The sequence below is a fragment of the Castor canadensis genome, chromosome 3, assembly GCF_047511655.1.
Source record: "Castor canadensis chromosome 3, mCasCan1.hap1v2, whole genome shotgun sequence".
Taxonomy (NCBI): domain Eukaryota; kingdom Metazoa; phylum Chordata; class Mammalia; order Rodentia; family Castoridae; genus Castor; species Castor canadensis.
This window is the reverse complement of record NC_133388.1, coordinates 15556212-15583207: the sequence shown is the minus strand read 5'-3', so window position 1 is coordinate 15583207 and position 26996 is coordinate 15556212. Positions and strand designations below refer to the sequence as shown.

Here is a 26996-nt window from a genome sequence, read left to right as displayed (position 1 = left end):
CTTTTCCTAGGCTCCTTAGCACTAGGGTCCACTCTCTGGGACAGAAGTCCCCATGTGGGTGACTGCCTGGTTCCTACTGTCTTTGTCATGGGATTACAAGCTCTCTGAGTGCAGGGCCAAGCCTTGGTTTCCCTCTCACTTTTATAAGGCAGCACCTAAGGGAAGGCCTAGCATCAACAGACATTAGGTGAAAGAATGAACATCAAAGACTGGAGCAGAACCCTCGGGATGCCTCTTGCATCCTGGCCTGGTGTCTCCCAGCACGGGTCTCCATTTTCTTATCCATTAGCTAGAAGGTGTAGCAGAAGGGGTTGTGGCAGATCAGTGCTTCCCGGCCCTGGCTGTGCTCTGGAACCCCCAGGCAGCTTAAAAATTCTCCCCCTTGAGCCTTATCCATGACAGATTAAGTCAGTATTTCACAGGGGAGTTGGGCCTGGGTGTTTTGCTGTGAGCTTCCAAGGTTGGACAGCTAGCATGGGAAGCTCTCCTTTTAACGGACCGCCAACATCCCTCCCTACTCAGAGGGCTGTAAAGCCATGGAGTCCAGGGTTTTATATCTATCCCACAGAACAAGCTGATTCAAAGGCACAGAGGGAAGAGTTGGTAGTTGGCCACCTCAGTGACAGACATGGTTAACTTCTTTGGCTGTCACCTGAGTAAGTGACAGAAGTCAATGTCCCTGTAGCCACATGCAGCCTGTTCTTGCAGGCTGATGCATCCAGTCTGTCCCCAGGCTGTTGTGAGAGGCAGCAGAGCTAGGTGTGGCCACTGCAGTGGCAGAGGTAGGTGAACTGATTTACAGCCCACCCTAATATCTAAGAGACCAACAGCCTCCCACGCACCACCTTTTAGTGTTTTTAAAGAGCCAATGACAGCATTTCAGAACCCTGGAAGGCAATCCTGCCTCTCACTGGGAAGAGCACAGCCTCCATCAGTGAGCTCTTTCTCAATTATTGTACCAAGATGATTAATTCTTCCAGGTCAGGGGTAAATCCGTGACTTCTTTACCATGCAGGTGTCAAGCTCCCACCATTAGGCCAGCCTTCCTCTGGATCCCCACCTTCTAAGACCCTGGGATTGCTGGAAAGCCCCATGTTCTCAAGAGCTGGCCTCCTAGCCTGCTTCTCACTGCACACTACCAAGTGCGTGAACTTCAAGCTGTGCCACAGCCAGAGCAATTACCTTCCCAGTTTCTAAGGCGCACTTGATGAGATAGAGAGTTCAAGAGGAACATGTTTGCTTAACCTGCCCCGACACAATGACCTATTTTTGTGAGAGGATGTAAGGGCACAGATGTGTAAGAGTATTTAATGTGATGAAATGACAGGCAGGAAAATTGGAGCCAAGTTTCAAGGCTGAAGGAGGAGGAGGTGAAGGAGCATTTTAAAAATCGATGGTCCTGGTCTCTTGTGGGAAGGCCCTCCTGAGACAGGAGCGAGCACAACTGCTTAACCACTTGTCCTCACAGGAGGACCAAGTGTGGGCTGGCTGTCCTCTTGCCTGGGGGATGGGCCTCACTTTGGGTTCCCACTGGAGTTTCCCAATCATTTGGTCCAACTCAAGCCTATGATGGACAATTGGTCATTCAAGCCAGCTTCTCTTCATCCTTGAAAGCCCAGTCTGGCACGATCATCTGAAGTAAGGCACCATTTGCATCTCCCTGCCCACCGCTGTGTCTTCACCTTACAAACACTTCTCTTTATGATAATTCCCCTGCTGTTCTGTACTTCGTGTGAGGGGCAGGTAAGTAGGTGAGTCATTTCTTAATCCTGAGCAGGTGGTGTGCTGAGCCCTGTGGGGTGCCAACCATGGGAACATGTCCTCATCTCTCCATGAGGACGATGGAGAAGGGAGGTTTATTAGCCATACAACAGATGGAACAAGGGCTCAGCCAAGTCCAACCCCAAGTTGTACAGCTGGTGCTCAGTGAAAAAGTGTGTTGGGAGATGGTTTGCCCACCAGTGCAGAAACCCAGGATCAATCCTGTTAGCCAACTCGACCCACTTTGGGGTTCTGCTGGCTGGTGGTAGGCTGTTTAGATAAGTCGCAAGGAAGCCTCAGCTTGGGAGGTCATCTCAGCACCTGGCTTCTTTGGTTTCTATCTGATCCCACTGGAGAAGGAGCCGGCCCTGAAGCCACCGACACTTAGCTTGACTTGATGAAAAACGACCAGAGGCCAGAGAGGTCGCTAACTTGCTGAAACCCCACAGAATGAAAGCAGGCCTTATCTCCTGCTGGGAACACTTCCTCTAGGTTTCCATCACCTGCCTTCCTGCTTCTGGCCCCAGCTTCTTCCAGGACCAGACTCCTACAAACGCTGTGGCTGCAGAGTGGGCTGAGGCACGGATAGGTCCTGCAGCCACCTGGATTTGGTACCTTTCACTGAGGTCTGGGGGTCAGAATATCTCATGGCTACGGGTTCATAGCATCAGCCCCCACCTTCCTGAGCCACCACCCCTGACTGATCAGTGCATCTTTCAGGTCTGTCAGATGCTGCCTCCTAAACCAGACTCTGTAATCACCGTCTTCTCTTTATGCTTTCTACTACTGCCCCAAACCAGGTTCCTGTCAGCTCTCCAGTGGGCAGCATTTACAGTAACTTGATGAGACACACTCCTGTCACCTAGGATGCCAGATAAACTATAGGATGTTAAGTTTGAATTTCGGGTAAACAACAAACAACTTCATGGGCCACGTATGTTCCTAGTATTGAACGGGATACACTTCTGCTAAAAAAACAACCTGAGATTTATTTGAAATTCACGTTTCACTGGAAGTCATCATTTTTATTTGGTAAATTTGGCAACCTCTACCCTCACCAACCTCTTTGCCCCTTCCTTTATCCCCTCCCCAATCCATCCTCCACGAAGGAGCTGGATGAGATTTCTAACGTGCTAATCTGAGATGGTGTTAGCTCTCGCTTCCAACCTTCCATGGCTCCCATGGGCCTCAGGATCAAAGTGAAACTGGTAGACACTGTTAGGGGCTGGCCTGGTGCCTTCCTCCCTGGTTCTTCCAGTGCCTCATTCTCTCCTTGGGTCTCAGGTTGTTTCCTCCTGCCCTGCCACTTCACCCACTTTGCATCCGGATTCTCCATTCTTCATATCTGGGCCACAGCACCCCATCTGAAAGGCTTCTCTGACTTGCTGCAGGTCTGAGCTATTTGCTCCTCCCGGAGCAACTTGCCTGCAATCACTTGTTTAATTACCTCCCTAGTGCCAGACGACCAATGCCACAAGGGCAGGGACCACTGAGAGCTGCTTGCACTTAACACAAGATCTGGCATACAGGAGATACCCCACAAATGCTGCTGAATAATCCAAGCTGTAGTGACTGACCACAGAAGGTTCAGCCTCTGTTGGGTGTGGGGTAGCTCCGTGCCAGCTCAGAGACCCACCAGGCCCGATCTGAGCCTGTCTCTTGGCTCTTGCTTTAGATGGGCAACCACAAAGAGGATGGGTTCTGGCATCATTTATGGAGACAGGCCAGCACCACAGTAACTTGATGAGACACACTCCTGTCACAGCTAATAAATTTGCCAGCCTGTCATCCTCTTCCTTTGCAAAAAAAGGAATCAACTGAAGTGAACTTAGAAGAACCCTAAATCACAAAAGCACAAAATCTCAATTGTAGACACATTAAAGTAAAAAGAGGAAAGACTAAGGAATGTCCCCACCAGCTCTTTGGCAATTGAAATGTCATCTGACTTGAATGGTTAAGTTTCTTATCATCTGGCAGCAGCCAGAGGCTTCATTTGGTTCGAAGGGAGGAACCTGGTGCTTTGGGACCCCAGGTCTCTTGCCTCATCACTGACTCCATTAATTGTAAGACTTTGTCGCATTGGTCCTGTCCTTTCAAATGTTTACCCCTCTGGAGGATTCTTCTAGCAAAATGCTCATGGCAGCACAGATAGCTCCAAGCTCTTTCTCTGTGTTTAAGAAACCCCTGTGACATGACAGATTTATTCTCTCCACTTAAAGAGGAACACATGGCCTCCTGCACTTCCATTTTTCTCTCCTCTCTTACGTGCCCCTGGATTCAGCTCTTCTGCCTAAAAACCAGACCCATTCATTCTCAAACTCCTTTCCCCTTGGTTTCTCTGCCCCTATCATTTGGAAATTAATGTTTCCAGACCTCAAGCCAAGATTTTTCTTATACTATTTATCTGGAGGATTCTTTTCTAATTGATTTTCATGAAAATTGATTTGTATTGAGTAAGAGAATCTAAAATACAAACACACACACACACACACACACACACACACACTTGTTTAAGTACTGCCTGGTTGAAGAACACTGAGTTGTTTTTACAAAATTCTTTCTTTCTGGGGGGGCTGCAGCTCGTGTCAGTGGGTCTTCTGTGTAGACCCTGCTCATTCACACAGCAGTATTTTAGTCTTGAGACTGACAGCCCGTTCTCCATCCTAGCTGAAAAGTCTTCAGGAAGAACGAAAACTGTAAACAAATGAATACAAAGACGAAGTGAACTTCGCCTCTGAGTTCAGCTAAAAGTTGGACAAGGGAAACTAGTCTCAAACCGCCCAAGTATTTAGAAGTGACAAAAATCCTGAATCCTGAGGACACACAGCTGAGTTTAATAACTGCTGTTTCACACATTAAACAAAGCTGTCAATTCCAAGAGGAAAACAATTGTGAGACAGAGGTAAGCCAGAGCAGAGAACAGAAGCTGAGCCTGTGCTGCTGGTGGGGGTGTGGACCAGCTCAGAGCCCCAGGCTCTCTGTGGGGGTCACCCAGGCCACCATCCAAGCAAGTCTGATCTAGCTGGTTCCCAGCAGGGTCCTGCCATTCGGGCACTCACACTCACGAAACATAGCTAACTGTCAAACGGTCTCACCTCATCCCTTCTTTAGTCTGTCACCCTGACTCAAGGCAACACTCTGAATAGTCCTCAATCCCCAAAGAGCCACCAGGAGATCATGAAGCTGTAAGTACCTTGGAGTGGGTCCTTCTTCAACACCGTAAATGGAAAGACTGCTAACACCCAAAATGCCAGACTGCATGTGGCTAACAGAAGACCTCTCAGGCTGGACAGCAGAGAGGTATTACTATTACAAGTCTTAACAGTGACAGTGACAGCTCCAAAAAGTGTTTTATTCTGGTCCAGGTACTACACTAAGCAATATTCACTGCTTTAGTGAATCAAGTATTACACTAGTACAGTTGGGAGGAAAAACCAAGTCTCAGAACAGCTAAGTAGGTTACCCAAATTCCCCAAGCTGATAAGGGGCTGAGCTGGGACTCAAAACTCAGTGCTGACACCAACATCCATCCCTTTGTCTCTCCACTGTACCACCGACCTTGTACTAGAGACCGAGCCAACCTCTCTTTTTGGTTCCAGGAGATAACTCCAGCTGCAGGCTGGCTGCCTGGTCTCTGCCCTGGAGTTGGGGGACCCAGGATAAGAGATTCATCCTGACAGTCCTGACAGATGGGTGCGTCTTAAATTTGCAGGAGTGACCACATGCATGATCTGTGCACTTCCCCTACAAGAAATACAGTCTCCTCCCTGCTGAAGGCAGTTAGGAAGGCTAATGTGGAGCTGAGAGGGGGGAAAAAAAGTCCATTCTTGGGATCATTTTTCTTTTAAGTTTATTTCTTTCCCCAAATTCTGCAATAGAATGTTGTCATGAAAAGTTAATACCTAGGCCCCTTTCTATGCCAAGGGGCTGGCCTGTGGGCCTTTAGGCCACAGATAAAGTCTCTTGCTGAAGTGGTTTTGTTTGTGTTTGTTTGTTTGTTTTTTAATCTTTTCAGAGCCAGGATAATCAGGACCCTATTACTTTTTAATTTTCCCCAAGACCAGTCAGTGGAGTGGCTATAGGAACCAGGATCTGAAGTGACACCTCCCCCTCCCAGAGGCCTTCCAGCCTGCAACCTGCATCTCTGCTCACCTGCACGAAGCCCCAGAGCGGGTGGAGCGCGCAGTGCAGCAACAGCGAGGGCCAGCAGGAGCCACGGCGCAGCACCAGGTCCCGGAGGAACATCTCGACCGGCGGCGCCCACTTGTGGGGCGAACTGTCAGAGGAGCAAGGGTTGGGTCAGGTGTACACCGCGCGGGCACCCGCACACTGACTGTACCAGTCCCGGGCGGGCAGATAGACCCCGCATTCTACGGCACTTTCGCAAACCAAGCTTGCATCTTCACTCCAACTCGCACACTCTCTGACTCTCCGTGCATCCCAGAACTCATACCCTATCCTGCCCCCCTGCCCCCCCCAGAATACTGCGCGCGGACCTTGGTCCCATGCACATCTCCAGAAACAACCAGGCACACTTACTGAACCTCACTCAGCCCCAGAAGGGCCATACATAACTCACTCTCTCTGGGAGCACACTTCAAACCCGGCGGGAACCACTCACTCTGCGCACACACCTACGGAAACAGTCGTGCGCACCTGCTGGCCCCCATTCGCACCCACCGACTCCTGTGTGCACACTCGTTGACCCTGCAGGTTCAGCACCACGAATTCGCTCGCTGCGTGCACTCTCTTTGCCTTGTTGGCCTCACTGCACACACTGCAACAAATGCACCTCCGTGCGCACCCCCATTTGCCGCCCCCCAGGCCCAGATCTCCCGCTCCGGGGCGTGGGTTTCCCCACACGCCTCCAATCTCCGCCCACACCCCTCTGATGCCTCACGACACCTTGCGTGGTGGCGGCCCCAACCGATCCTGGACGCGGAGAGGGGAGGTCAGCGATCCCCCTCACCCCAGCAGCAGCTCTATCTCCCAGCGGCCGGACGGCCCCCATTTAAAGCCAGCCGCCTCCCCAGTCCCCCGCCCTCTAGGCGGGGCCTCGGTCCTCACCCTGGCGGCTGCGCGGGCGCCTGGGGGCTTCACATGCGGAGAAGGAGCGCGGGGCACTGGAGCAAAAGTTTGCGCGCTGCTTGGGCCTCTAGGGCTGCTGAGCTGGGGACCCGGGTGCGGCGCGCTCGCACGGGGCGCAGGGTGCGGTGGCTCCGGCTGCGCCTGGCCGCGCGCGGGGCGGGAGGGGCGGCACCCCGAGCCCTGGGCCGGGGCGGGCTGTCCAGGCGGAGGGCGGGGAAAGTCTCCTCTGAGCCGCAGGGAGCCGGCGAACCCTCCTCCAGCGGCCCTCGGACCCCCGGGACCCCGCCGGCGCCCCCGCCCTTCCCGGTGGCGCCGCGCGGCTGCCGGGGACGCGGGGTGCCCGAGCTCTCCGCGCGCCTTCCGCCGGCCCGCGGGAGGCAGTGGCGAGAGGCGCGGGCCCAGAGCGCCCGCTCAGGCAGCAGGGCCGCGGGCGGAGGCGAAATAAATAATGCACGAAAAAGGAAAACAGACGTGAGCAGAGCCAGAGGCTCGCCCGCCTCCCGCCCCGGGCTGCGCTCCCGCCCGCGCTCCCCGCTGCCGCCGCCAGCGCCGCTGCAGTGATTCCTCGTCTCCATCTAGCGAGGCTATTGTGTATTGGGCGCTTAATAATTTATCTATTCACCCTGGAGGCCGAGGACTCCCAGTGACAGGGGATTTTGCTCCATGCTTCCCTTCCCCCAAGTTTATCCCGAGGCTGCCAGAAGGTGGTAAGGTCTGACTTGTGAAGACCCCCTTGTGCGCTCCTTCCTTGCAGACCCTCTTCCCCGCAGGGTCTTCCGAGTGCCTCGGTTAGAAAGGTACAGGCCGCCTCTCCCAGGCCATGTGCCTTGACCTCCCTCCCCTGTGCACTCCCGGCAGTGGGACCTCTCCTCCAGCACTCCGCTGCGTTCTGGAAAGAGTTGTGATCGCCCTGGAAAGAACCTTTCCGCCACGCCTTTTTCTCAACCATCCGCCAACTCCCGTTTGAGGCAAGGTTATCAACAAGTCGGTTGTACGGAAAGGAGCGGGGTTACGGTCTCCTACCTCACACCTTCGCTGGCGCCGCGCCCGCGCCCTGCTCATCTGGTGCAAGCACTTTGATGGATACCCGCGAGCGGGGGTCGTGGGGGTTCCAGTCAGAGCCAGAGGCCTGGACAGTCTGTTTTTGAGGTTGAATAAGAAAACTAGTGGCTGAGGACACAGGGTAGAGAGTCAGACTCCAAATCTTATTCATGAAAAAACATTGACTTCCTTCCCTTTGTCTCCGTGGGCGCCTTCCAGTCACCCTAGGTAAAGTATAAATTGTTTGCTCTGCAAACCTGCTTTTCAGTGCAGTCTCCCAAGGGGCTCCTTCAGGTCAGAGTGGGGACACAGGCTCTTCTCCATATAGACCTGGTAGATTTGCACCTCCACCAGCGAGATCCTGGGGAACAAATGTGAATGATGCCTTGCCCATACTCTGAGAACCTGGGGCTGGTCAGAGAGGCCTGATAAAATTAGCCATTGCACTGTTCTGTAGCATTGTACCTGTGTGAGAAGGGCCTGCACTTGAGAGGAGGATGGGAGTGGAGACTGAAAGAGGGTGGAGGGGGGAAAGGCTTCCAGGGCAAAGTGACCTGGGGCTGGGAGCACATGTCAAACATTTTTGTAAGTCCTTGAGCAAAGATATGGAGGACATTTGTTCCTTCATTCGTTCCATACACAGTTTTGGTGAGCACCTCCTAGGGCAGACAAAGCATTACCTGCCTGTATGGAACACATACCTGTTAGGGAAGAAGGCTGACGAGAAGGGACTTCTAGGTGACTCAACTTTTAGAAAGGGAATGAGCACAAAACTGAGCCACTGTTCTTCTGAGGTCAAATGATACTGAGTGTTTAAATGTCTTTCCAGCCAAGTCAAGGCTTGACAGTACAGGACCTCAGTCTTCAGATGTGACAACAGCCCCTGGTGTCTATACCTGGAGCTCTTTACCTCTTGGAAATGTTATTTACATCACATTTTACTTCTGTTCTCAGGACCCTGTTTCACCCCATTTGGAAAGTTTGTGTAGTAGACAGAATCACAGCTGCTCCCCCTAGATTCAGAAGGACTGAGCTCTAATTAGCCTTTGGGAGAGCTGGGCAGGTTTTGCATGTTGGAAAGCTTGCACTATCTGTCCTACTCGTCAGCATTCCTGTCCTGGACCTCACCTGTGCACCTCTTGAGAGTCACTTGGTCCTCATTTTCCTGGCCCATTTAACACCATGGAATGTCACAGCCCCCATTAGAATGAAGACCATTCTTTGTCATAGGCCTCTCATGCCATGACATGGCCTAGGGAGGTCCTGGCTCCTCTCACCCTTTCTGAGCTCAGATGGCAACTCACACCATGGCACACATTATCTGCCTACAGGACCACCTGGTAACTCGGAAACCCTGAGGGAAACTGGCCAGTGAAAGGCAAGAAATGAAAGGAGGCCAGCACGTGATGTCCAGGGTTCTACCTGGCCTGTCAGGAGATGCCTAGTTGGTATGACCGAGCAAGGTTTTCTTCTGAAGTTGTGGCCAGGTTGACAGCACACAACCTTGTGTTTGCTTCCCTGTTTCCCACTTGTTTTTGGCACCTAGGATTTTATCCCTCGATACGGTGTTAGCAAGTATATGAATCAGGGTTCTCCAGAGGCACAGAGCTGACTGAGGGGATTTATTAGGTCTGCTCACACCAGCAGAGGCCAAATGGTGCCACGATGGCTGGCTGCAGTCTGTAGAGCTGGGGCAACCAGTAGCAGCTTAGTCCAAGAAACAGAAAGTTTCTGAGCAAGAAGGACCAGAGATGCAGCCCAGTCTAAAGGCCTGGATGCCCCTGGAGAGTTGCTAGTACGAGTCTGTGTTCAAAGGCTGGAGAATCTGCAGTCTGATGTCCATGAGTGATGCAAACAAACAAACAAAAAACCACCACCACCACCACCAACAACAAAACATCGGTAAGCTCGCCGTCTGCTTTTTGTTCCATCTGGGCCCTTAGACTATTGGACGGTGCTGCCCACACTCACGGCAGGTCTTCTTCACTCAGTCTGCTGACCTACATGTCAGTTGTTCCCGGAAAAACTATCACAGACACACCCAGTTTTTGCCAGTTTTCTAGGTGTCACTGACCCAATCAAGTTGACAACCAAGATTAACTGTGATAGTAAACAAGCATTGCTCATGCTGTCTCCTAAGGAACAGGGACAATTGGTGCCACAAGTGACACTGAAAGTTAGACCTTCAGGATAGTGTGTCAGAGTTGGATTTTCCACCTACCTGTGAGTAAAGAGGGGCCTCACTGTTGATGGTAAGCAGCGCCATACCTGGCAAACAGTGACATGTCAATTTCTAAAGCTTTGCCTACAGCTAATTGCTATGCAGCACAGGTAAAAGACTCAGCTTTATGAGAAAAAGCGGCTGCTACCCTTGCTCAGGGTGACAGAAATGACAGTCATAAGGACTGTGCAGTGGATGAAGTGGCTTTTTTGTTGTCAATATTGGAGGACTTATAAAAATAAAATAATAGGCTCAGAGAAACTATTTGCTAACTGAAGCCATGCTTTGTGAAAGCTTTAAGAGCATGCTTGACATTCACAAGACAGGTTATACTGAAAATTAAGCTCAGGATCTGATTATATCAGTGACAGGGTTGAAAAGGAGCCTAAACTTACAGTCACATGGGTGTCTTACAGTATAAGAGCTCTTAAAGAAAGAGTTGGAGTTTTCATCTACAATAGACATCTGGGTGGACAAGCCTGAAAATTTTGGACCCCAAAGATTCCCTAAATCCTTTGGCAGTTGAAGCAACTCCTTTCCTCTTGTTAGAATTGAACAGCTCCTTTTGGCCTGGGCACCACCATGACTCCATTAAAGCTGATACCTTGTTCTCATGACAATGGTCTACAGTACATGAGGTGAAGTACCAGAACCTTGCTGGCACAATAAGGAGGGAAGGACTAGAAGGGTCAGAGGGGTGAGAAAATAATAATAATACCCGAGAACTCATTATTTGACTGTTTCCCAGGATGGCCAAGAGACCATTCCCTTCCCCGTGGCATAAGGAAAAGTCCTGGTGATGAGACATCTGCATCTTTGGGAAGTTTGGTGATGGCTGTCTTCTGGAGGTTGGGTTCGATGATGGGAGATGCTGAGGAAATAGACCCTGTGTCAATGGAAGTCAAGGTGATGGCACATGCCAGGCGGCATACTAAGTCAGGAGAGACTAGTGGGCACAATTACCAACCTTACTTGACAGCAAGGCTGGAGTGGCAATGAGGTGCCTTGAGTCATAAGGATCCATGTCAATGGCTAAGAGGTCAAGGTGCAACTGGGGGTATGGCTGAGGGAAAGCTGACAAGGGCGTTGCTTGATTGGTATAAATATTTTTAGATTCTGAGCGTGTAGGAGCAGAAGGATGACATCAGTGCTACACTGAAATATCATTTAAGTTATTCACAGTCCAGAGTCTGGATGGAAGGAGAGGCCATATTTCTTTGAAGAAGGTCCATGCAATACCACCGAGGCACCAGGCTGGTGGAGAATGACAGCAACCCAAGGTGGACTGGACATTTCCCACCAGTCTCAGGCAGCTCCAGCAGCAACACATAACCTGCTAAGCAGCCCTCCCAGTCTGACATCACTCATAGGTGTTGAATTCTTCCTCAACTTACAGTCTTGCCCTCAAGCAGGAGTTCTATGTAACAGTCTGACAGAGGAGGAAAGGGCCAGGACTTTACTCACATACAGTTTGACATGGAAAGAGCAAAATAAAGTCTGGGGAGATCAGGTGAATCATCATTGGATGAACTCAAGAGAGTGGCACAAAGGGTGTGGGTCTTGCTGCCTCAAATTCATGCCAATGAGCATACCCATTGCCAAGGAGGCTGTCAACAATCAGCTGGACAGGATGACCCAGCCTCTCTCTTGGGCCTCACAAGGGCTTTTCCTGAGTGGTGGGATGGTCCATTGAGGGCTCAGCTCTCATATCAGCTTAGAGACAACAACTTCTGGGGTTGTAGCACTGTTGTCCCAGATGTAGTAGGGGTCAATAGACGTGTCTCCAACAGCTAGAATGTACAAGTCTAGGAACCAGGCGAGGGAACAGGCTTGGCATCTCTGAGACCAAAGGCAGGTAAGATATGTGCAGAAGCTGACTTCTGGTTCCTGCAAACTTGAACACCAAAGGGTTAGAGGTTTGAGCTCCCAGAAGGTGAATTTTTCCACTGTGAGCAGAGTAAGGGTCCCACTAAACTGGAGCTGTGACTAGGACTTGGGCATACTGGGCTCCCAATGCCCGTGAACCAGCAGTGAAAGGAGGAGTTACTACGCTTGGATGAGAGGGGCAGAGGTTATTATCACACAATGGGGGCAGGGAAGAGTATCTCTGGTGCTGTGGACTGAATTGTGTCCCCTTACAGTGCATGTGCTGCCCTAACCCTGAGTGTGGCTGTGCTGGAGATAGGGCCCTTAGGAGTAATTGAGGTTAAGGGAGGTCATAAAAGTGGGGCCCTACCCCACAGGATTGCTGTCCTTAGAAGAAGAGGAAGAAAGACCAGAACGAATGCTCTCTCCTACTCCACCTGTCTTCTCCCCTCATCACACTCGCTCTAATCTCTCTCTTCCTCTTTCTTCTCCTCTCTCTGTCTCCCTGACTCAGAGGAAAGAACATGTGAGGACACAATGGTCCTCTACAAGTCATCAGAGAGCCTGCTGAATCTCCATTGGGGATTTCCAGCCTCCAGAACTGTGAGGAAATACATTCCTACTGTTCAAGCCACCTAGACTGACAGCATCTGGCTGCCTGGGATCCACTGGGGCTTCTCTGCTCAGAGATAACCGAGAACAGAGAATTACAACATCCCTAGACCCTGTAAGCTAAGAAACCCAAACTAGTTGAATAGCTGTCATGAAAGTCTAGAATGGAGTCAGGCATGGTGGGTTATGCCTATAATCTCAGCTACTTGAAAGGTGGAGATAGGGGGATTATGGTTCAAGGCCAGCCCAGGCAAAAAAGTTAACAAGACCCTAATCTCAAAGAACAGGTGGGGCATGGTGGTTTGTACCTGTAACCTGAGCTATGTGGGAAGTGTAGGTAGGAGGCTCATAGTCTGAGGCTGGCCCAGATGACAAGTATGAGACCCTGTCTGAAAAATAACTGAAAAGCAAAAAGGCTGGAGGCGTGGCTCAAGTCCTAGTTCAAACCCTACTACTTCGAAAGGAAAGAAGGAAGGAAGGAAGGAAGGAAGGAAATCTAGTATGGGAGGGGAAGATACTGAATGTCAATCATGGCCCTAAGACAGGCTGTGAGTGAGACTCCAGCTTGACCCACTAATCCTTTATGTCTTTAAAGAAGTTATAATTGACTATGTCAAAAAGGGGACTTGTTCTTTTACTCTTGAGTTGATGGTATTTTGTTCTCAAGTTAGATTTAAGTGTCATAGGAGAATGGGAGACACTCTCTTAGTCCAATTTCTGACACAGAATACCTGAGTGTAGGTAATTTATAAAGGAAGAGCTTATTTGGGTTCATGGCTTTGGAAGTCCAAGAGCATTGCACCAGAACTTCTTAGCATCTGATCGAGGGCTTCATGGCAGAAGGGCAAGTAGGTGTGTGCAAAGAGAGTTACGTGTCAGAAGAGTCAACAAGAAAGAGTCAAGAAAGAGAACCTGCTTTTATAAGAACCCACTCTTAGGGGAACTGCATTAATCCCTCCTCAGTGTGGAGCCTCCATGATGATCTAAATACCTATTAAAAGTCCTACCACCTCCTCACACTGCCACATTGAGGCATTGAGAGTCAACATGAGTTTGGATGGGGACAAACCACATTCATACCCCAGCAGACTCATCAGGGGGCATGGGGTGGACTGTACTGGCCCTGATTAAGCACTTCCTTGTGTTTACATGGCTCCATCTGCCTCCTCATGCTGCCCAGTAGAGAGGGCCACTATGGCCACCTCGTGATGCTGCTGGCCATCCCAGTTTCCCCCAGGGTGAGAACTCACCTCAGCGTGGTCAATGACATGCCCACCATGGAAGAGGCCACAGCAGAAGTGGAAATAAGCCCAAGGAATTGGAATCACAGAGGTTTTGGCTTCTCCCTCCAACACCATCCTCAGACGAAACCCACACTGTGGGGGAATGCAGCTGGCTTCCCCACTAGCCAGCCATACAACCCTGAACTTGTGGCAGACAACTCTTGGGGAGGAAGTTTGATCAGTGGCAGGCTCTGGGAGGGTCTGGTAGATGAATTATCTCCTTTTCTCCATCTATGGCTCCATATCTATGTGAGTGAGCAGCTGGCTGTCTTCTCTATAGAAACTGCAGCTGGCTTAGCACCACCTCTGACTTGCTCCCCTTCCTTCCCTGCTTCCCTTCCTCTTTCCTCTCACTCTTTCTAACCTGGGCTTGCCTCACCCCCCAAACATGCTGTTAATGTAAGTTTTGTTTCAGGCCTCCATGTCCAGGGCTCCTGGGCTTAGGGGTTTCATGGGCCCCAGAGGTTTATGGCCATATTTTTAAAATGAGGTGGAACTCCATGGCAACCAGAATATTGGAACATCTGGATAGCTGGAGAATTGAAAGAGGTGGCTTCTTGAGTATGCACACGGTTTTCCATAGGTCTCTGCCTTTCTGTGAATATGGACACGTTCTAGAGGAGAGAGTTTCACACTGCAAGGATCTGAACTCTTGAGTTAGACTACTTGGGTCTCACTGGCCTTGTGATCTTTGCAGGTTTCTAAACTTTAAAACCTGGCTCCCCATATTGAAGACTGTAATGGTAATTAGATATAATTAGACCAGAGTTGCTGGAAGGATTAACTGAGATAATTCCTGTAGCCTAGCACATAGTAACTGATGAACAAAAAAGCCTGTCTTTAGTAATTTTGCAGGACAGAAGGGCAAAAATGCTTACTGTTTTGCACGGAGTGCTAATTAGCATCAGGGATGTTTTGACAGGTGAGAAAGAAGACACTTTTGATGGGTAAAGGAGAGCTCATTATTGAATCTGCAAAGTATGCATCCTAAATTATTTTGAAATGTTGTATATAAACATATGGTTATTTAAAAAGACATCGGAATTACTCCTATTGTTCACTGTCTCAGGACGAATTAACTACAGCGTTGTCTATGTTATATTTTTTTGGGTCAGCTCTGAATCTGTATGGAAAGGATATTTTCCTAATTTGACCATGTCTGAGGGCGGGGAAGCCCATGTTTCTCCTGAGTTTTACTGGAGACATCACTGGTCTTGATGTTTGTCCCATCCCCTGTAGTCCCTGGGCTATGGGGGTGGGGTGGGGGGCAGGGTTGCCTTGCTTCAAACTGTGAGTTCCCTTTTTCTCCAGCAGCACCTTGGTCCAAATCTTTGAGGTTACTGCTTATACATGGAGGTGGGGATGGGGATGGAGATGGGGTGGAGGAGTTAGGATGAAGCCCAGATATTTTTATTAAATGTTCAGAGAGATATTTTTCCCTTTTTGTTTTAGTAATATTTGTTCTGTAAGTAAAAATTAGACATAAAAAGTCTATGAATTGGGTTCTAGATGATTAAATACTACAAAAGATTAAATATGCACCAATGTATAAACCCTTTATCTACTATTGCTTTTATGCTTTTTCTTTTTTTATTAGCATAAATGAATTGTACAAAGGGGTTTTGTTGTGATATTTACATACATGTATAGAAGCTACTTTGATCAAATTCACCCTGTCTATTTTACTCTTTCTAAAGCTCTTTCCTTCCTCCCCATCCTTTTAAACCATTTTAGTGGGTTTCATTCTTCTATTTTCATACATAAGGTAATAGAATCCAATCATATTCACCCCACCCAATTACCCTCTTTCCTCCTTCCCCTCCCATTGGCTACCCTCAAGCAGTCCCCCTTTTACATCCATATTATATCTTGTAGGTCTAGAGTTTGCATGTGAGCAAAAACAGGTAATTATTCTGAGTATGACTCATCTTACTTATCATTATGATCTCCAGTTCCATCCATTTTCTGCAAACAACATAATTTCATTCTTCTTTATCACTGAGTAATGCTCCATTGTGTACCACGTTCTCTTTATCCAGTCATTGGTTGTTGGACACCTAGGCTGGTTGTAGCTTGTTTATTGTAAACAGAGTTGCTGGAACATGGATGGACAGTTATGTCTATTGCATTCTGACTTACATCCCTTCAGATATATACTCAACAGTTCTATTTTTAGTTTCTTGAGGAATCTCCATACTGATTTCCATAGTGGCTGCACTAATTATATTCCCACCAACAGTGTATGAGGGTTCCTTCCCCCTTCCCCTTCCTCACCAGCACTTGTTGCTTGTTTTGTTGATGAAAACAGCCATTCTGACTAGAGTGGAAGAAATCTCAGTGTCATTTTTATTTGCATTTCCTTTCTGGTTTAGGATGTTGAACATTTCTTCCCGTATTTATTAACCATCTGTACTTCTTCTTTTGAGAACAATCTATTTAATTCATTTGCCCATTTATTAATTAAGTTATTTGTTCTTTGGCACTTAATTTTATCAGCTCCATGTATATTCTGAATATTAATCCTTTGTCTGATGAATAGCTTTCAAAGATTTTCCTCCCACTCTGTGGGCTATCTCTTGATTCTGGTCATTGTTTTCTTTGATGTACAGAAACTTTTAAATTTGATGCAATCCCATTTGTCAATCTTTGATTTCATTTCCCGAGTGATTAGAGTTCTATTCAGAAAGTCATTGTCAATATCTAGATTTTTGAGAGTTTTCTTGTCATAGTTTCAAAGTTTCATTTCTTACAGTAAGACCTTTGATCCATTTTGTATTCGTTTTTGTACAGGGTGAGAGACAGAGGTCTAGTTTCAGTCTTCTACTTACCATTTGTTGAAGAGGCTGTCTTTTCTCCAATATGTGTATGTGGCTTCTTTGTCAAAAATCAGTTGACAGTAGTTGTGTGGGTTTATCCCCTGGTCTTCTGCTCCATTGGTCTATGTGTCTGTTTTTGTGCTGGTACCATGCTGTTTTTGTTACTATGGCTTTGTAGTACAGTTTGAAGTCAGGTATTGTGATGCCTCCAGCATTGTTCTTTTTGCTCAGGATTGCTTTTGCTATTTGGGGTCCTTTATGTTCCCATATGAATTTTTGGATTTTTTTTCTATTTCTGTGAAGAGTGACATTGGAATTTGATTTGAATCCATAGACTGCTCTCGGTATTGTTGATTGGAATCTGTAGAGTGCTCTCGGTATTATAAACATTTTCACAATATTAATCCTCTTAATCCATGAGCACAGGAGGTCTTTCATCTTTCAAGAAGCCTAGATTTTAAAATTTACTTTAAAACTATCCATATCTCCCCTTTCTTGCCGTGTGTGTGTGTGTGCGTGTGTGTGTGTGTGTGTGTGTGTGTGTGTGTGTGTGAAATGCTAGGCAAGCTCACTACCACTATACCTTCAGCCCTCTTGTCACTCTTTCTTTAGCTCTAAGAGTGGACCAAGATGTCAGAAGATATTGTCTGGTCTGGATTTGCTTGGCTATTCCAGCTTGGCCCAGTGCCATTTTCCTACATCAAGAAAGAATCTAGACAGATAGGGTCCAAGGGAACATTTGGTTGGAACCTCTTCACTGGCACTTCTTGGGTTAGGACAGAGCCAGCTGCTTTTCCTGGACTGTGCTGAGCACCAGCGTGGGATGGGCCAATCGGAAGCCACCAGGAGAAACATATGCAATCCTAAACTGCAAATAGGGCCATGTCTCTTCCTTACTTAACACTCCCCAGGAGGTCCCCAACAGTCTCTGGGCACCCCTGCCCTGGCCCCCCTCCTTTCTGCCCACACCACCTTTATTCTTTTATTTATATGTGCATACAAGGCTTGGGTCATTTCTCCTCCCTCCCCCACCCCCTCCCTTACCACCCACTCCGCCCCCTCCCTCTCCCCCCCACCCCCTCAATACCCAGCAGAAACTATTTTGCCCTTATTTCTAATTTTGTTGTAGAGAGAGTATAAGCCATAATAGGAAGGAACAAGGGTTTTTGCTGGTTGAGATAAAGATAGCTATACAGGGCATTGACTCACATTGATTCCCTGTGCATGTGTGTTACCTTCTAGGTTAATTCTTTTTGATCTAACCTTTTCTCTAGTTCCTGGTCCCCTTCTCCTATTGGCCTCAGTTGCTTTTAAGGTATCTGCTTTAGTTTCTCTGCGTTAAGGGAAACAAATGCTAGCTAATTTTTTAGGTGTCTTACCTATCCTCACCCCTCCCTTGTGTGCTCTCGCTTTTATCATGTGCTCAAAGTCCAATCCCCTCGTTGTGTTTGCCCTTGATCTAATGTCCACATATGAGGGAGAACATACGATTTTTGGTCTTTTGGGCCAGGCTAACCTCACTCAGAATGATGTTCTCCAATTCCATCCATTTACCAGCGAATGATAACATTTCGTTCTTCTTCATGGCTGCATAAAATTCCATTGTGTATAGATACCACATTTTCTTAATCCATTCGTCGGTGGTGGGGCATCTTGGCTGTTTCCGTAACTTGGCTATTGTGAGTAGTGTCACACCACCTTTATATTCAGAGTTTCTGCCATTCTCAGTGGCTGCCTTGCTGTCACACCTCCCTGCTCTTGCTGCTTCCTCTGCCTACAGTCCCTTCTCCTGTGACCTTGGCTAATTCCTAAATAGTCCTCCTGCCTTTCTCCTCTCCATCTTGGGCACCCCATGATGGCACCCATCGCAATGGACTCTTAACTACTCAACTGCTCTGTGGTTTTCTCCTGAGCATTCATGTGTGGGAAACTTGGTCCTCCGTGTGGTGATGCTAGGAGGTGATGGGAGGGTCCTTTAAGAGGTGTCGCCTCATGGGAGGTATTACAGGTGTTACCCTTGGAAGGGATTAAGGGGGTTCTTGTGGGACCTTGAATTAATTCTTATAAAAACGATTTATTACAAAAAGCAAGACTGGCCCCTCCCTACTCTGGCTCCTATCTTATGGTATAATTTCTGTCACACACCCTCCCACCATAATGCCTTCTGCTATTAGATCCTCACCAATGGGGCTGCCTGATCTTGGACTTTCAACCTTTAAAACTGTGAGCTAAACAAACCACTTTTCTTTATAAGGAACCCAGGTTTGGGTATTTTGTTATAGCAACAGAACGGTCAGGAAGGTATGAGCCATGGTGTTTATGGAAAGAACTTTGATTTTAGTGTCTTTAGAATCTGGGTCAAATCTAGGAAGTTCTCTTAACCTCCCTGAGCCTCACTTTCCCTGCATGTAAAATAAGGATGTTGGTCTGTAGTGAGGAATATTAGAAATAATGCCTGTCAGGCCTCCAGTACAGGGCTTTCACAGGGCAGGCCCACAGAAATCATCTCCACTTTATCTAACTGCAAGGCTGGCTCCTCCCCAGCTCTGCGTTACGCACTTTGAGTTCAGGGCTCCCACAGCACCCAGTATGTAACAGGAGCTCTGTAGATATTTGAGAGACTGGCAAGGCATAATTAAACGAACAAACCAAGTGCCATGTTCAAAAGTCTCACATGGTGAGTTTCTTACCTTTCCTGCATCTCCTATGACTCCTCCAGCCTCCTGCAATTTCTCAAACCCTCAGGCCCAAGTCTGCCTCAGGGCCTCCACCTGGCCATTCCTTCCAGATATCACCAGGGCCTACTTCCTCACTGCTTCCAAGCCTTTATTCACATGTCACTTTTTCAACGAGACCCATTGCTATGGTTTGAATATTTTGTCTCCTGTGCTGGGAACTTAATCCCCAATGAAATGGTGTTGGAGGTAAGGCCTGATGGGAAGTGTTTAGGTGGGGAGGGTTCTTCCCTCACAAATGGATTAATGCTGCAACTGCAAAGGCTTTCTGCAGTTCTTTGCTCCCTTCAGCTCTTCCACCACGTGGGGAGCAGTGTCCCTCTCCTCTGGAGGACGCACAGTCCAAGGCGCCATCTTGGAAGCAGACATGGGGTCCACAGTGTTCAAGTCTCAACTTGACATCGCTTATGCCATCTTCGACTCTGCTTAACTGTAGAATTGTTCGGCTCCAGTAGAGATGGACTCCCCAGGAAAACTCTGGCTTCCCTGCACAAAACCTAGCTCCTTGACTACCCCCAACAGCGTCCTTTTCTTGCCATTGATCTGTGTCTGAAATGTCCTGTTTGCCAGCACCTGTACCAGAACACAAGACCTAGTTCCTTGACTACTCCTAACACTGGACAATGGACAAGCCACAATGGAAACATTTCCCCTACCTTTACCAGGTCCTTCCTTTCCTATAAAATCCCCAGCCTGTAAGCAGAAGTGAATTCTAGTGTCTGTTGGAGACCCTCTGCATGTTTCTTCTGAATAAACTTGTGCAGACAGTGAGCCGTCTCTTTGTGCTTTTCACTCTAACACACAGCAGATGCCAGACCTCCCAGCTCTTTGATCTTGGATCTTGCAGCCTCTGAAACTGAGAAAAAAATAAATCTCTGTTCTTGATAAATTATCCAGCCTCAGCCATTCTGTTATAGTAGCACGGAACAGACTGTTGCTCACCCTGTCACCCACCCTGGCTGCCCTATTGAATACTCCAGCCCTGACTCTCACAGCTCTCCTTCTTTTACTTCCCACCTAGTGCTTATTGCTTTGTAATATACACAGTATTTTACTCAGTTCTTTTGTTTGTTAGATGTCTCCCTCCCTAAGAAGTGAGCTCCAAGAGAGCAGGGGTACACTACATCCAGCCTCTCCCCTGACTTCCCCAGCCACAGGTTTCAGTGGCAGCCATGATGGGCAGTCCTCTATATGCTGGGTCCCTAACTGTTATGCACCTGCTTCAGCTCCTCTCAGCCCCTCTGTCTGAACCTAGAAGCCCATTTAGCAGGGAAAACCCAAAGTGTAAGCAGCATGGTGACAAAAGAGTGACGTGTACAATAGATGGGGTGAGGACTGCTGTGCGCATGCCAGCCTCCCTTCTGGGGAGGCTCTGAGCTCATTCCATGTAGTTCCTTAGCAGCTTCAGTGGACCTGATCACCCGTGGCTCACCGGGCTTCTCCTCCCATCCTGCCTGCTTGCTCCCTGTGCACCCTCCCTCCCAATTCTGGGTTCACCTCTTGCAGGAATCACTGGCACCCCAGTTCTAACCCACACTCTGCTTTGGAAAAATTCACCCTCAGCAAGCAGCCACCATATCGGTGGAGTGCAGAGCAGCGCTCCACCTCGGTGGCCCCATCCGTATTTGCTGAGTGATTGAATGGAAAGAGACAGTTTGCAAAATTCTCCGTTTCAAGTCTTGCCTTCTGATTAAATGTTTGAGCGACTTTTTGATTCGAGGGAGGATCTTGCTGAATTCTGTAGCTTCTTGTTGACAATGGGATTTTCATGGAATGGCTTCTGCCGGGAAACCTATCTGCTTTGAGCTTTGTACATTTTTCAGAGAAGGAAGGCTTTGCCATTTACTTTAGTCAGAAATGTCAGAGGCGTCCAGGAGCTCAGAGACCTGCTGCTCACACCAGCACGGGCCAGTCTGGCACACAGCTGCTCCTGATAGCTTTGCAAAGAGGAAGGATTGATTTGAGCTGAGAGTCCCTGCAATGCGGTCGAGTTTTCCTTTGCTTGTTCAGGCCATCCACAAACATGTCAAGAATGCAGATTTCGTGCCAGGTCTTTTTTCGTCTGAAACGGGGTCCCTGCCCACCCTCCAGGAGCTCTGGCCCGGGAGAAGACCAAGAAGGAAAGTGACAATGTAGTTTGGACAGATGTGACCACAGACTGCAACATACAGAAAGAGTCAGACCTTCCGCATCTCAGCACAGTTGTGCTTTCTGCCTGAGGTGGGCCAGACTGTGGCTTCCTGTGTAGGTTCTGCACCTCTCTGCCTTTCACTTACAGTTTCCCCTAGCTGGAAGCCTTGACCCTCTGCTTCCTGGCAGAGGAATCTAGTTCACAACTCTTTTCCCAGGCAGCTTCCCCTCCCAGCCCAACACCCCGCAAGCTGATGCCATCCTGGATACTGTCAGTGGTCTGTGTCTGGGGACGTGCACAGCTGTCCTTCTTACCCTCTCTGTGGTTAGGAAACGATGGGGAATCAGGAGGCTGGTGACAATAAGCAACCATGCCATGCAGATGACATGGGAGTGAATGCCCTAGGACAGAGAGGTGGCTCTTAGACCACAGCCTATGAGCAGCTCCTTAGAAGATGGGTCAGCAGACCAAGAGCAGAAACCTTTGGGCTTCTTCTGGTAGCCATGGACCCTATCTGAGTATGGAAAGATTTAAAAGCCCCTGGAGTAAGTAATTCTTTCCAGGTACTTTTATTTCCAGACACTCAGAATGCATAGATCTTACCAGGTGATTAGAACGCAGATGTTGGTCTACAGGGTGAGTAAACCAGGTAATAAAGAGCATCCCTGTTTACTAAGCGCCAGCACTGCAGTCTTAAACGTGGCTATTATTATTGTCACCTTATTTTGGAAATGGACAGAGAGGTGAGGGTGCCTCTGCTGTGATTTGGATGTGCTTTGTCCCCCAAAGGTTCATGGACTGGAAGCTTGGTCCCCAGAATGGTGGTGTCATGATGGTGGGACCTTTAAGGGACGGGGCTAGTGGAACTTAATTTGGTCATGGAACTCCACCCTTGTGCATTGGATATCTGCTGGTCTCAGAATGGGTCGGGTGCAGGTTGTTACAAAGTGTGTGTGTACGCGTGTGGTTTTTGCTCTATACACTGTTTCTCTTTCTGCTTTTCTGCTGTGTTGTGAGGTAGCCAAGAGGGCCCTTGCAGCATGTCATTGCTGTGCTGTTTGGAGTTTGCAGACACCAGAACTACGAGTCCAATGAACCTCTTTTCTTTATGCATTTCTCAGCATCTGGGGTTTTGTTATAGCAATACAAAACAGACAAAGACAGCCCTCTTGCTGCATCCACCCCCTTTGCCATGTGATCCAGTACTACTCCGCACTCTGACTCAGTCCCTGCTTTGGACCAATGGGATGTTGGAGCAGCAATTTGGAAGGTGCTGTGTGGGTGGATTTGCTTACTTCTGCTTTTCTCTTTTGGTGGGACTGGGGTTTGAACTCAGAGCTTCACACTTACAAAGCAGATGCTCTACCACTTGAGCCACTCTGACAGCTCTTACTTCTGCTTTTCTGCTGGTGGACAGGTGAAGAATATGCCCTTGTTAGCCTGCCAGAGGCAAAAGACACATGACACAGAATGAGTTATTTAAGTCACCTCATCCAAGGCCACCGTTGATCAGTTAACTGCTGGCTGAATGAACCTCAGGTCTGTGAGCAAGCCTAGCCAACATCTGCAAAGCTGCTTAGCTTCCCTACAGCCATCAGTGGGTCATGAGCAGGCCCTGACAGGCCAGCAGAGCCTGCTGGATCAAGGTGCTGTGTCTCGCAGGCTCTTAAGCTAAGTAAAGATTTCAACTTGCACACTGCCAGAGTGTTGCAGCCTTGTGGTGATCATAGACAGCTGACTGGAGAGATTACTCAGCTCCCAGCTAGCCACATGCTCCAAGGTTTGAACCCAGCAGTCGACTGCACAGCACATACCCTTAGATGCTTTTCCATGGTAGGAATGGGCAGACTATGGCCCACAAGTCCAAGGGCAGCCCACCACCTGTTCTTGTACAACTCACGAGCTAAGAATTGCTATGACAGATGAACATTTTTCATCAGTTTGATGATTGGGAATGCTATCTTTGAACCAAAGCAAGCAAAATGCTATCCTATAAGAAGAATTGTATTCTTCTCATGAATGCACCTATATTATAAAGTATTAGACATAAGAATTATATCATATTATGAATTTCATGAATAATAAATTATGGAATTTTGTTCTTTCTTGTGATTTAATTATCTGCATAACCTCTTTGATGTTGCTTCTTGTCTTGCAAAGCCTAAAATATTTGCAGAGCAAGTTCACTGACTCCTGTGCTATCACAACTTGACTGAGATGTTTGGTTGTTAATTTCATCTTTAGGCCAAGAAATGGAAAGAATCAGACTAGGACCCTCTGAGGTCTTTTCATTTGAATCCAAAAGCAGAATTGGACCCAAGTCTGTGATCTACTAGCCTAGGACTCTTCTGCCACTTTCCAGAAAGTCCGGTGATGGTAGGATTTGTTCAGAGTCCTCCAAATCTGCAGCTGGGATGTTCTCTATACCCCCAAATCTCTCCAGGCTGGTTTTCTCATGCTCCCTTCCAAGACTGTCACTCACGGGAGCATGGCTCTTTCACAGTGTCCTTCCCCAGCTCTGCCTGAAGCTCTCTAACATAAATTTGTTCTGGGATAATTTAAAAATCTGAGCATTCAAGATGATTTGTACTGGAGATGATGGAGAAGTTCTCTCAAAAGTTTCACAGTCTGGCCTCATTAGGAAGAAGAAATGGAATGAGAGAATTCAAGGAAAAAACCCTCATTTCTTCTTAGAGTGTGTTAATGAGCTGAGCCACAGGAGGCCATGTGTAAGTTGGACTGCAAGCAGCTGTAAATTAAATTTATTACGTGCCAAGGGATTCTAACAAACATTACTTAAAAATAGCAACAGACAGTCATTTGTATTATGTCATGTGACCTGGTTATGGAGAGACTTTTGTGCCTCTGCTATTAATCAGAGTTACTTTGAGAGGTAGTTGGTAAATTCTTTTAGAGCTACTGGCACCTTCCCCTTAATTAAGATTGTTCTGGAAAAGAGCTGGGCGAGTCAAAAATAGTCAATGTATATCACTGTACCCTGGAGGGCCTCCTTGTTCATTAGATGATGTTTATTTGGCTTTCCAAGAGGGATAAACTTGAAAGAAAATGTCACTTTCTTTAATAAAATCTCAGATCCTGGAAGGTTAGCATTGGAGGGCAGTTTCTTAACAAAGAGGGAGCAGGGAGCCTGGTGGGGAGATAGTGGCCTGATCCCAGCTGCCACCACCATGCCAGTCTTACCGGGGCGCTGCTTTCTCTTTGCCCCTCTGGCCACAGAGCAGATGAGGTCCTTTCTCTTGGATTGCAGGACACAGAAGGGGATGTTGTGATAATGCTTAAAGTGATAAGAGTTATCTATGGGAAATACCATATCTGAGCTTTTTGTTCCCTTATTAAAACTGTTGTCTTTTGTTGTACTCTGAACCCCGCCCCCACCATTCTCCACAGGCACCACTGAGTGAGGGAGACCCATTCCTGATTTGGACCCTGGGGTCTGGAATCAAATTGACCTACATCTGAATCATAGTTCTGCCATTTCTTGCCTCCATTTCTTTGTCAGTAGAATGATGACAGTTACCCTGCCACACAAGGTTCTTTATGAGGATTACATGACATAGTTCTCCAGAGGCTGAACACTGGAAAAAGCTCTTTAGAAATGTGAAAAAAAAAAAAGGAAAACACAGAGACCTAGCACCAGCTCCTTGCCAGTAGTAGGTCACTTTACTTTTTCAAGCACTTTCTTGGTCCGAACTAGCCCCACCTCTGGCCTTGTCTCATGGGTAACTTTTCATCCTTTGTGCCTCTCAGCTCCAGGGTCCATTATATGACAAGACTCCCCAGGCCCCCTCCTAGTTTTGAGAACGTTCCTCTGGGCCCCAGTTGTGTCACATGCAGAGACACCGGCTCCTTGCTCTGTCGGTATGTCTTAGTGGCTGCTACCTTTGTTCAGGGCCACCACATATGCCACTGAAGGTCTTCAGGGCTGACATCATGTCTGGCTACCTTTGCTTCCCAGTGTCTGCTGCATCTCAAGTGCTCAAAAAATGTCTGTGAAACAAAAGTACCAGCAGAGAACATCATGCATCTATACAACAAGGTCAGAGAGATATGAGAAAATCTGATCCTCTGCTGAAAAGACGAGAAGGAAGGGGAGGAAGTGGAAGGGGTGGGGAGAGGAAGAAAAAGGGGGAGAGGAGATCGGGAGAAGACCTGGTCAATGCAATGGGGTTGAGGAAGAAGGCCCCCAGGGTCCCCACCCTCAGGGCCCACAACTTATGTCCTGGGCAACAAGAACAGTCATGGCTCCCGCCTGCTGGAGGGTTGGCCATGGGCAAAACTGGCTGACCCTCTGGTGTAGCCCCCTTTCCTTGACAGGTGAGCACTTGGGCAGGGGCCTGGGATCTGGGGCTCCCCTTGGGCTGCACTTCTGCAAGGCAAGACTAGCACCATGGGAGTGAATGGAACAGAAACAAAGAAGCCTGAAATTTGCATCTAGGATGGGCTGTGTCTTGGATGAAAGAGGCTGTGGAGGAGGGGGATTGACAGAGTAGGGCCTGAACCACAGGGAAGGTTTCCCAGTGGAGAAGAGTGAGTGGAGAGAGCCAGCTCAGGTGAGCAGTGAAGGGCAATGAACAACTCTACTCTAGCCTTTTCAGAAGAGGATCAGATTTTCTGTTGGAGAGTTTCAAGGAAAATTCCAGAGGGTTCCCCACCCTTTCCCCAACCCTGAGGAACACGGATCCTAAGACCCTTTCCCAAGGTGCTTTATTTTCCTTGATGGTGACTGGGCTCCAGATGGCCACACGACCTGACTCCTCTGTATGCTCTTTTACTGAGATCCTTGCTGGATGATGGGCGCTGCCTGGAGGTCAAGGCCCCGAAGGAGTTGTCCTGCAAGTTGGGCAGAGCAGAGGAGACAACGGTCAGGAGGAATTGTATTCCTGGCTCTGCGAAGTTGTTGCTGTATGATACACTTCACTTCTTGATTCAGCAACTGTTTCCTGGCCTGCCTGGAGTGGTGGCAGACAGTGGGGACCAACGGCATTGATTGAGGCTTTACTGGGCACCAGGGAGGACTCCAGGCTTTGCACATGCACAGCTCATTTAAACAGATGCAAATGAGATGTGAGCTGCTCCCAGAAGACGGGCAAGGACAGGGCAAAGGGCCATGATGTGGCCAGGAGTTGTGGGGCTTAGGAGGGCCCCAACCCAGCTTGAAGGAGGGGTATCGCAGGCTTCAACCAAATAGTGTCTCGGGGTGAACCAGGCAGAGAAGCAGGCACAGGATGGACAGGGCCCAGGGACAAGAGAGAGTGGCCCATTTGGAAACTACAGGAGGCTGGATCTCTCTAGGGCTCAGTTTCTTCATCTGTGGAATGGAATGGTACTGACTCCACAGGACTGCAGTGAAGACTATACGGAGGCAATGTGTGTCCATTGCTTGGGTTGCTCTGGCTCCAACTGGCCCTCAACAAATGACAT

The 26996-nt window shown here is 48.3% G+C and overlaps 1 protein-coding gene across 4 annotated transcripts in view; it reads right to left on the bottom strand.

Annotated features, from left to right (window-relative positions):
• Prima1 (proline rich membrane anchor 1) overlaps positions 1–7015 on the bottom strand; it is a 51609-nt gene extending 44594 nt beyond the window's left edge. For 3 of the 4 annotated variants that reach the window (XR_012446052.1, XR_012446053.1, XM_074067244.1), the window contains exons 1-2: positions 6667–6746; positions 5914–6037 (exon numbers count right to left, since the gene is read on the bottom strand). Coding sequence is in view for 2 of the 4 variants with exons in the window: in XM_074067244.1 (XP_073923345.1) it covers positions 5914–6006 (93 nt within the window). In the remaining 2 variants the exon portion in view is untranslated. Of the gene's footprint in view, positions 1–5913; positions 6038–6666; positions 6747–6828 lie in introns of those variants that run through there. The other variant, XM_074067245.1, reaches the window with a different exon arrangement.
• Positions 7016–26996: the final 19981 nt, after the last annotated feature.